The 10,481-nt window shown below is 43.9% G+C and overlaps 2 protein-coding genes across 2 annotated transcripts in view; one reads left to right on the forward strand and one right to left on the reverse strand.

Annotated features, from left to right (window-relative positions):
• Window positions 1-1,682: 1,682 nt before the first annotated feature.
• Window positions 1,683-7,029, reverse strand: trappc3 (trafficking protein particle complex subunit 3). The gene is made up of 5 exons (XM_056298493.1): window positions 6,861-7,029; window positions 6,013-6,110; window positions 4,433-4,532; window positions 3,179-3,361; window positions 1,683-2,601 (listed from the first exon to the last, which is right to left on the reverse strand). The coding sequence occupies exons 1-5, from the start codon at window positions 6,900-6,902 to the stop codon at window positions 2,482-2,484; spliced, it is 543 nt and encodes a 180-aa protein (XP_056154468.1). The 5' UTR covers window positions 6,903-7,029; the 3' UTR covers window positions 1,683-2,481.
• A 470-nt stretch (window positions 7,030-7,499) lies between these two features.
• The window catches only part of smap2 (small ArfGAP2), a 14,559-nt gene continuing 11,577 nt past the window's right edge, over window positions 7,500-10,481 (forward strand). The window contains exon 1 of the mRNA XM_056298830.1: window positions 7,500-7,867. Within this exon, the coding sequence (XP_056154805.1) occupies window positions 7,762-7,867 (106 nt within the window). The 5' untranslated portion in view covers window positions 7,500-7,761. The remainder of the gene's footprint in view (window positions 7,868-10,481) is intronic.

Below are 10,481 nucleotides of genomic sequence, written 5' to 3' on the forward strand. Positions count from 1 at the left end.
CCAATTTCCTCCATTTATACTGTCAGATTTAGACTTTTCCAGAGAGTAGGCAAGGAGGGTAGACAGTGAATGATACAATATGTCTTCCTCTTCACTTATAACGCGCAAATGCTGCATGGTTTCATTGGGTAATATCAACCAATGACGACATCCAGCCCGAGTCAAATACTGGCACAGGCCACTGTGCAAACCAAGGTTTACTCTTACTTGTCTGGTATCGCCATATTCATCACGTCAAATCTGACCCCTTTTTAATTACCGCCTGGCAGCCCCAGCCTATGCCTCAACGAAGAAGAGAATGTGTTTCTACCAGAATATCCAACCACCATACTACAAGTACATCACTTTAAAAAGTGTACGCATGACCTCAGCAATGCACACAGCAACCTCTGGTGGCTGTTTTGAGAAGTTCCTCAAGTCGTTAACTCCCGAGCACGGGAACCATATTCTTTAATGAGCTCGACTGACAATAATGTAAAATGGGCAGCATAGAAAATCTGAAAGTAGCTAGCACATTTTTCAAGGAAGAAATCTTTATCTCGTATCAAGACATCTCCTACGAGTGAGATCAATACTAAAATACTCAACTTACAGGGAAGAACAAAAAACAAAAACAAAAAAACACAGAAAATGGGGAAAAAAAACTTTGTAAATGTTATGGTATCCAAAAGCAAATACTTGTTGCTCATGAAGTGGGGCCGGGGATGTTGTGTGTATGCACGTGTGAGTGTGTGTGCGTGTATGCGCATGTGAATGGCCTCTCTGTGTTTTGTGATTGACGAGGTGAGCGGTGAGTCTAAATGAGAAGTTGTGTTCGTGACTCCTGAGTGACGTAAAGCCATTCACAGGTGTTATGGCCAGAACAGAGCTCTGGCGAGGTCTTTAACTTAACGTTGCCCTTCCTTCTCTGCGGACACGCACGCACGTGCGTGCACGCACACACCACTTCCATGTACCCTGCACAAACATATGAGAGGCATTAGGTCTGTTATTGTTTTTTGACTTTGCAAAGCTGCTGTGGAATTCTGCAGGAATAACACTCCTACAGTACACTTGGACGGAACTAACAAAGCAGTTAAACGGACATAGTGTGTGAGTGTGTGATTTGTACAACTAGCTAGTTCCAGATCAACTCATATACGTCTCACACATCTAATGGCCTCCAGAAAAAGAAAACACACAAGCCCTGTAAACCTTAAAACACATAAACCTTGCTTGTCTCCAAGGGCTCCCACTACGCTTTTGGATCAGCTTTAAAATTGCATTGTTTGTTTTCGAAGCCTTGAATGGCCTGGCTCCTTGTTACATTTCAAACCTATTCCCTTGCCAAGGACTCTTTGCCCTGGCTGAAGCTCCACCGTGACTACTTCCACGGTCACAGCCATCAAACGCTGGAAAGGTTCCTGCTCCTATCACACCCGTCCCCACTACTAGATTCTTTAACTATTGTCTAAAATAACATATTTTAGTTTTCACCTGCCTGTTTGTCTTGCACTATTTTCTTTGAATCATATCTTTGTTTCCCCCCCCACTTAAAATTGTAGTTTTTGATCAACGTTGACTGTGTTTTGAAGTGTGCTTCCTGAATATATCGATTTGACAAGTAAATTATAGTGTCACCTCTCGCCAACTGCACGAAGGCAAACTCAAACACTACAGAAATGACTGCCTTATTTTGAATATGTCCAATTTATTAAACAACATATTCAGTTACATAAATTAACATGCCCTATGGTTGACAGCAATATTGAACGAAAACAGACAAACATAAAACCAGATTTAAATGTAAGGGTTTTCAGCCTGGCTTGAAAGATGACACCAATGGAAACGTGTCATTCCTCCAAGCTGCATGATGAACGCCTCAAATTCAAACGAAAAAGTCTCTTTCTGCATGTCATGGTAAGAGATAATTGGCCCAAGGAGTTTGCGCTCGATAACCCCAACCCGAAAATTACTCCTCATTCAAACTTGGACATTCTTCAGAAAACAGAACAAACCCAAAGTGGAAGGAATCATTTTCGCTCATAGAGAACTCAAGTTTGAGAGGCCATTTTCCCACCATGGGTTATAGTTCAGTAGAATAGTCTTCACTACCATCTTAGCAGAAATGCAGAAGCCTTTTCTAAATCACTGCATCCTCTCCTTAGAATAAAACTAAAAGATAAAAAAAAGAATATAAAAATGGGGATGCTAGAAAATGAGGATGATTTCTTTTTGTTTAAATTGTAGCCTTTTTTGCACTCATTCATTTCCCCACCTGTCAATCCTGTATCTTTCAACACAGACGTCAAGGTCACAAGGAAAGGAAAGACGCTTTCGACTGATGAGAGGCGCTGTTGGACTTGATTTCTTGACTTCTCTACAGTCATTTTTTTCCAGTCTCTGTGTGAAGGAATTCCATGCATCAGTCCCTCACCTTCCAAAGTGACAAAGAGAGGAGGAGGAAGATGAGAGGCTGAAGAAGCAGTTCTCTACAATCCATCACTCATCTCCAGCAGGCAAGTTCTCTTCGATCCTCTTGATGAACTTCATACGGATTTCTGTCACGTTGTCACCCCTCAGTGTGTCCTGTGCAAATCTCACATCCACGGCCATCTGGACCTGAAATAAGTTCACAGTAACTTACATTTGCCAGGTATAGTAAATGGATGGGATTTTACTGTGAGAGCATTGCTATAGAGACATACAGGCAACTGCTGCAGGTGAAACACGGCCGGCCATACAAGGCCAGTAGGACACAGGAACAGTGCAAGACACAAAATACACAGTACTATATCATCAGTTCAAATATCAAACGTTTCACTCCGATAGATGATGAAACATGTAGAATTTATTGAATTTTTAATTCAGAATTTAAGTAGAATTTATTGAATGTTGTGGCCCAGTGATGGACTGGCGGCCTGTCCAGGATGTCTCCCCACCTGCCGCCCAATGACTGTTGGGAAGGCTCCAGCATCCCCACCACCCTGAGAGTAGGATAAGCGGTTTGGATAATGGATGGATGGATTATTGAATGTTTTTTCCTCAATTGGCTTTTTGGAATAAAAACTCTCCAAATACATTTAAAGAAACCTAAATACATGACACATAAATATTTGCAAAAGCATATATATTTTGTGGTTTTACTTGCTAGAAAGAGAGATGAACATACACACACCTCTTCACCTATCAATCTTACCATCTCAAGGGCACCTCTCAGGACTCCACAGAGTAGGTTGGAGTAGATCAGCATGTTGTGGTTGTCCGGCAGCTCCACGAAGTCCACCAGCGGGTTGTTCTCCAAGATGAGGGAGAACTCATCTCCTGCAGGGCTCCAATTGGTCACGCTGGGGGTGATGCCCAGGTACATCTTAAACGCTACCTAGAAGCAACCATAGAATAAGACAGCACACAAAGGACAAATGATTACACAACTAGTAATCAAGGAAAAAAAAAACACATCTGTACCTTTTTTGTTGTACTTTTTAAATTCTGTGTAATGGTTAAGAATGAGCAACCTGTCAAGTCAATCCTGATATACAAAATTTACTTGGCAAAGAAAACAGGCTCAGATTCTGAACTGATAAGGGTGGAATCCAGCATTGAGCAAAATACCATTAACCACCCCACCCCCCAACATTATATCAGATGGCACAATTGTCCACCCATGTAAATGCAAAACTTTTTCAGCAAACCTCGGTCTCAGAACCTACCCCCCCTCGACAACTTAATAAATGACAGGAAGACAGAAAATCTGAATATTGGCTAAAAGAATGCCAAATTGAGTGCGCTTTGAGGACTTACTTGCCAGCACATTATTCACCATGTAATAAAACACAGATCTCTTCTGCACATGTTCAGCTGATGAATGATGGAGGAGATTTCAGCATTTAGTGGGGGAGCCATTGTTGAGCCTTCCAAACAACTGTCCCATTGTAATACTCCATTTTACAGACATGACCAGCTTCCCCCTGACCCAGTCTGCTCTCTCTGCTAGAGCTTGCATCTGTCTTGTCAAGACTTGAATGGCTTGAAATGAAAGTAGCACCTTCAGAACAGCTGGAGAGATGAATATTGCTATGTTAGCTTGGGAGTGACAGAGCTGTCTATCACTTTGTTTTTCCTCTATAGTCACATACACGTGCACGCACACACTTGCAGTGCATCCGTTTACTTTTAGCGACATAGCTGAGATATTTTACAACCTACATCAAACTAAAACGGAAAGCATCAGGTGGGAATAACTAAAGTTTGGAAGTGATGAAGTCTGTTGCCCCTGCTTTGCTCATTCCCTCACTCAAAGAGACACACAGCAGTGTTCCCCCTTTTAACCTCTCTTGGGCTTCTCCTCCAAAATGTCTCTCACTCATCTCCCTCCCTTCCTCACATCCCCTCTTGCTTCTTGGGAGAATTCCACAGTCATGCTCTGATTGGCTCGGAACCTTCCGGTTACCTTAGCAATGACATCGGCTGTTTCTCGGAAATCCTGACACCTGCCAACACTGGAGCGCGCCAAGAAGTCTTCGATGAGACGCACTCCAATGTTATAACCCCTGTGAAAGAGAGACAAAGGGAGAAAAGAAGAGAGATAAAGTCATTCCTTTCTTTCATGTTTTGGAAAGAGACTTGGAAAAACAGACAAAGGGCTACAGACAGGAGTGAAAAAGACAGCCTACACTGAACTATATAGAGATAGCACGCAGTTCCAAAAGGCTCCAAGACACATTCTTGGTTCATGAATTTTATAATTGAGAGTTCATATCTAACCACGAGTTTGAAGCCACTTACCATGGCTGGAGTTTGAAGCCAAGAGATGCATCCAGACTATAACCTAATCTGACACTGACTGGTATGCTCAAAACTGGTATGATTGGCACAGTAGACTAAATGGGTTATAGGACCTTATAAGATAAGCCCCACCACTAACCATGACTTGCAGAGATGGTGGAGAGAACACAAAATGGCTCTCAAAAAAAAATTTTTTTTAAATCACATGGGCAAAGTACATCCACTACTGCAACAAAGTATCATTAAGCATGAGATAGGATGATTGCCATTTCTGAGGTGGAAACCTTTGTTCTTCATCCTGTTGTCTAGTCTAGCCTTACAGGAGACATCTCTCACACAAAAATACATTATACCAGTGTTTTGAAATGGCAAGACAGGAGTCAGTCAGTTCCTAGAAATTACCACAGGGTGCAAAGGACATCTAACACAGAGGTGTAAAAGCTGATATGTGCCTAACTAAACCATCTGTCTACTTCAATAAGTGTCTGGGATAAAGATGTGAACTGAAGCCAGCAGAATGTGTCAGATGGCTGTGAGGGCATCTGGTAATCGCAAATCTTCCTGAGGTCATTAATACGACCAAAGCTCTGTCAATTTGGTGAATGATGGATTAACTCCAAGTGTGAAGCAGGGGCACATTCTGCATGCTTGAGACAAGCAACCTGGTTTACGTAGTCAACTACCTATGAACACATCCTGTATAGAATCAGAAAGACTGAGTGAAAATGACAACTGTCTACAATAAAAAAAAAAATCTGCTTGGGGCTTCTTTTTTTTTTGATAATGAAATTATGCACTAAACAGCAATGAAAACATTTACAGAACAAATAACTGTGTGGCAAATAGCTTGCATTTTTCCTATAGATGAGCATTATAATATGTTTATGTTTATTTAGATCCCCATTAGCTGTTACCCAAGGCAACAACTACTCTTCCTGGAGACCAGATTAAGAACATCTATGTATACACATGCTTTCACATGCATGCATACATAAATAAGCACAATTGCATCACTAAATTTAGGGTGCACCATATAGATTTCCTCAGCTGAGTGTATAGGCCTATAAACAAGCCCATCCATCCATTATCCAAACTGCTTATCCTGCTCTCAGGGTCGTGGGGATGCTGGAGCCTTCCCAGCAGTCATTGGGCAGCAGACGGGGAGACACCCTGGACAGGCCACCAGTCCATCACAACATGCATATGATTTTATTTTCAGGGGGGGAAATGATTCAGTAAACTCACATCTTATCCAGCTGTTTGTTGACTTCCTCATCATTCTCGTAGTCCTTACACAGCTGAGTAACCAGCGCCCCATATGTCAGAGTGAACAACTCCGAGTTCTACAAGACATACAGGATTACAATGGCATCACAGCAATATTTGTACGATTTTGAATTTGACCGATCTCACTGAAAGGAGGGCAATAACCTTTTAGAGTAGCAGAGAGTGGCCAGCTACTGTTAAGTAATGATATTTCAATTAATCTTGGGATGTCATAACCCATTCTGTCTTGCTTCCCAAAGTAAATTTAACTAAAGTGGCCAGCCATTTAAGTTCTATTGAGAGTTTTCTCAAGTTATGACAATGCTGAGAGGAATCAAAAATCAGTTCACATCAGTCATATTTCAGATAAAAGTCTTTACTGGTACTCAGCAACTCACGGATGATTTGGCATGAATAATACAGATTTGCACTTGGCTTACTTGGAAAGCTGCTCCTCTTTCGAATAGAAAAGTGCATTAAATCTGAGACATTAACTCGGTTAAACTATGTTGTCCATTTGACTTTAAAGCTTTAACAAGTAGGGACACTAAAAGGTAACCTAGTGTGGCTGGCTGGTTGTAAGGTTTGCTTGCTAGCTCGCTTGTTTGCTAGAACAGCGCTCACTTCCTCTCCTAGACTATTAATGAACACATACTAAACGTTCAAACTAACTAAACATGTATCAACCTTTCTGATCTTCGACACAATATGAGATAAAATGACTAGAATGGAACGCTGCCTGACACGTTAGCATTTTGCCAGGTTAGCGTTAGCTGGTGTTCATTTTGCTAAACTGGCAGCAATAGCAACGGTGGACAGTCTCTCACCATCTTCTTGTTGTCCGTCGTTCGGTTGGATTGTCTAGACATGGTGTATTCTATCGTGGGGCTTAAACGGGTGGTGCGTCGATATTAATCCTTTATTTATTTGTTTCTGGCTCAGTAGTTCCCGGGATCATCCGCCGTACGTCGCCTTCCTGTCAGCTGTCAAACCACTTCTTCCTCTGCTATGTTACGGCAAGAGGGTGATGTTCGTTTAGCGCCATCTAGCGACCCGGAAGCAGAACAAGACAAGGCGAAACGCATGAACGTTTCCCTCTCTGCCACAGGATGGCAGAATCCTACATGAGTTTGAGACGACGGAGAAGCGTTTTATAAAACACATACAGGGCTCAATATGTTTGCCTAATTACCTTTCTTTGTAGGTGGAAAACTTCTAAATTACCCCCCCCCTCTCTCTCTCGCACATACAAACACACGTGTGCGTGCGCGCATGTGTGCGTGTGTGTATGCGCTTGCGCGCGTGTGTGACAGAGCTAAGTGTGCCAGCGAGCCGACGCGCCGCCGTTGCCGGGAACACACGGAGGGGAGGTTAGAGGAGGACTGTCAGAAGAAGACTCGGCTCACATCTACGGACACAGATGCGTTTGAAAGTCGAGGATTTAATTTCATTTTCAAATCAAACAATCGCGTGCTAGTTTTGTACAGATTACATTGTGAATTGTCTACCTCGAACACTCGCGTGCAGGTTCATTGTCGGGAAATTATCTCATCGTGGTGAAACACTCGCACCGTCCTGTCGAGGAGGAAGAACGAGGCGCCACACTTCTGCATCGTAGCCTGTTTCTATAACAAATAATAATAATTTAAAAGAAACTGGCAAAATAAACGAGGCAATTTGACAAGCCTGCAAAGGTCTACGGGGTCCCGGAGGAGGCTGAATAGTGCAATGATGACGGGGAAATCTGTGAAAGATGTTGACAGGTACCAGGCTGTCCTCAACTCTTTGCTAGCGATGGAGGAAAATAAATTCTGCGCAGATTGTGAATCTAAAGGTATGTAATTTTTGGTTGCACTTGCCCTTTTTCTTTTATTCTATGTACAGGGCCGTGGGCCACGGCGTGCAAATCAGGCGTGTATGCATGAATCAACCAGCCAACCTCTTTTTTCCTGTTCGGTGTAAATGCGCCGTCGCATTCTTACCCCGACCAATTAGGTTGTACTATGCTGCAAGGACGTCAGGTCCCACGAGGTGTTCCTTCTGTCGGATGGAGGGAGTGAAGTAGGGGACACCTGCACTGACTTTGAGATCATCCTGATCTTATACCACCCCCCCCCCCCCGCAAGTAAAAAGGGACAGTGGACCCTCTGTCAGGGCTGTGGGTGGTTGGGAGTTGGTCGACCATTTAGTGTCGGTAGACAACTCTTATCTTAGGCCTTGACATGTGACCAGACCTTTGCTTAACCTGTTTTGGCATGATGGTGGCTAAACAATGCTGTTTTGGTCACGAAGTGAAGGGGAAAGTCATTCAACCTTGGAAAGAAGATGCATATCCATCATTTTCTCTGAATTTGTGAGTCAGGCATATCTGTGAATAACAAAATTGAGGTTAAGTTGTTCAGTTCTTTAGTGATGCTAAAATGCCAAAAAAAAGGTTTACGCCACAATTTGGCATTATAGATAAAACAACAAGCAACTACAGTACTGGGAATTGCTGAAATGTGTTGCAGCGGTTTTCAACTCGTGTCTTTATCTGCTGGTTTTCCATTCTCCCAGGTTTTGTATATTCATGTGGTGTGTAAGGGATAAGAACCCTGATTAGATGGCTGAAAGTCCTGTTAGAATAGATAAGTAGCAGCACTGGGTTTCTCAGGGTCTGGAGCTGAGAATCACTGCTGAATCAAAGCGGCCATCACTACTGAGTATCAAATTCAGCCTTTTGTTCTGACTCATACACCTAGAGGGAATTGGTTTGTGGTCATCAGATAATAACGATTGAAATACAGTATATATTTTTTTTTTTACTTCAATAGCGACGTCAAGGAAAATTCCTCATCACTGATCCCCTTTTTTAGTCAAATCAGCCCAAGGTATTACATCATCATAGTTAATGGTATATCCCTCAAAAATAAGGTGCTCAACTACCATGGCCCTACTGGAGGCCCAGGCCAAGTGTTGGTATGCTGATGTCAGTGTTGGATGAGCATCCTGGAGTCCAGGCAGATTTCTCACGTCATCGTGGTTTGTCCTTGAGGTTCGCTAATTGGCTATCATTTTTATAGTGAAGTGCCCCGGTGGCACGTGTGATTAATAATATCAGCTCATACCGATGCTGCAACAGGCCACCACCTGAGTGTTACCTTCTACACCACTCGCAGCAGACCGTCCATCCACCACACTCACACATTTTGAAAAGCAGGTCATGCATACAAATCATGGTGAGCCCCCCCTCTGCACATTGCACGCTAAATGCAGGGAACACCCTGAAAAATGAAGCAGCCTTATCGCCCTCATGCATCAGCCTTGAAAGGTCAGAGATGACAAAAAGTAGCAGCATTCAAATTTTCTCCAAAAATATGATGTACAGGCGTCCGGGTGGCGCGGTGGTCCATTCTGTTGCCTACCAACACGGGGATTGCCAGTTCGAATCCCCGTGTTACCTCCGGCTTGGTCGGGCGTCCCTACAGACACAATTGGCAGTGTCTGCGGGTGGGAAGCCGGAAGTGGGTATGTGTCCTGGTCGCTGCACTAGCGCCTCCTCTGGTCAGCCGGGGCGCCTGTTCAGGGGGGAGGGGGAACTGGGGGGAATAGCGTGATCCTCCCACGCGCTACACCCCCCCCCTTGCGAAACTCCTCACTCAGGTGAAAAGAAGCAGCTGGTGACTCAACGTGTATCGGAGGAGGCATGTGGTAATCTGCAGCCCTCCCCGGATCTGGAGCAACGACCGAGATGGCTCGGAAGAGTGGGGGTAATTGGCCGGGTACAACTGGGGAGAAAAGGGGGGGGGGGCCGAGAAAAAGTTTGTCCATATAGCAGACATGTTTAAGCTTGAGAAATCCTCAATGTGTCTCTGTGCTGCTGTCATCATTTGTACTTCATGACTGAAGTGAGAGGAAGAGTTCAAGTCGATATTTGAACTCTGACATGTTCGCCAGTTTGTTTTGTGGAAGCAGCGAAGTGGTTAGGATGTCATGTTTACGCAATGCGGATATGAAGAAAGGGACAGGATGTCCAATGGACACGCAGACAAGCAGGGAGGCAAACGGAGACCTAGGCAGCAAAATAAGCTGTCTGGTGGACAAACTAGCAACAAGCCAGCAGGATGATAGACATGAAGACGGACACACAGGCGGTCAGAAAGACAGACAGCAAAACAGACACAACGCAAAACAAGCAGTGATGCACTGTTTGACCTCCAGTTGGTGAAACGACACGACGTTCTCTGTTCCCTCTCTCGTGTTTCTCCTTCATTCAGACTGCAGCGTCACTATCCAGATGTCCTTCCTGTTTGACTCTCTGGCTGTCTTTCTGCCTCTGTCTCTGCTCCTTCACATAGCCAGCGTCACACCTCCATCAGAGCTACTGTGGCTTAGGAGAGCACTTCCAACGACATGTGCACATGCATCTGCAAACATGCATCTGCAAACATGTAAACAAACACATGGGA

Source organism: Lampris incognitus, chromosome 18 (genome assembly GCF_029633865.1).
Source record: "Lampris incognitus isolate fLamInc1 chromosome 18, fLamInc1.hap2, whole genome shotgun sequence".
In the NCBI taxonomy this organism is placed as follows: Eukaryota; Metazoa; Chordata; class Actinopteri; order Lampriformes; family Lampridae; genus Lampris; species Lampris incognitus.

What these genes read in the sequence shown, in the direction of transcription:
- trappc3 (XM_056298493.1), bottom strand. Translation starts at nt 6,902, where the DNA reads ATGTCTAGACAATCCAACCGAACGACGGACAACAAGAAGATG. An exon ending in CGACGGACAACAAGAAGATG is followed by an intron (nt 6,111 to 6,860) that starts GTGAGAGACTGT and finishes TATGTCTTGTAG; the next exon opens with AACTCGGAGTTGTTCACTCT. An exon ending in CAGCCGATGTCATTGCTAAG is followed by an intron (nt 3,362 to 4,432) that starts GTAACCGGAAGG and finishes GGTTGCTTCTAG; the next exon opens with GTAGCGTTTAAGATGTACCT.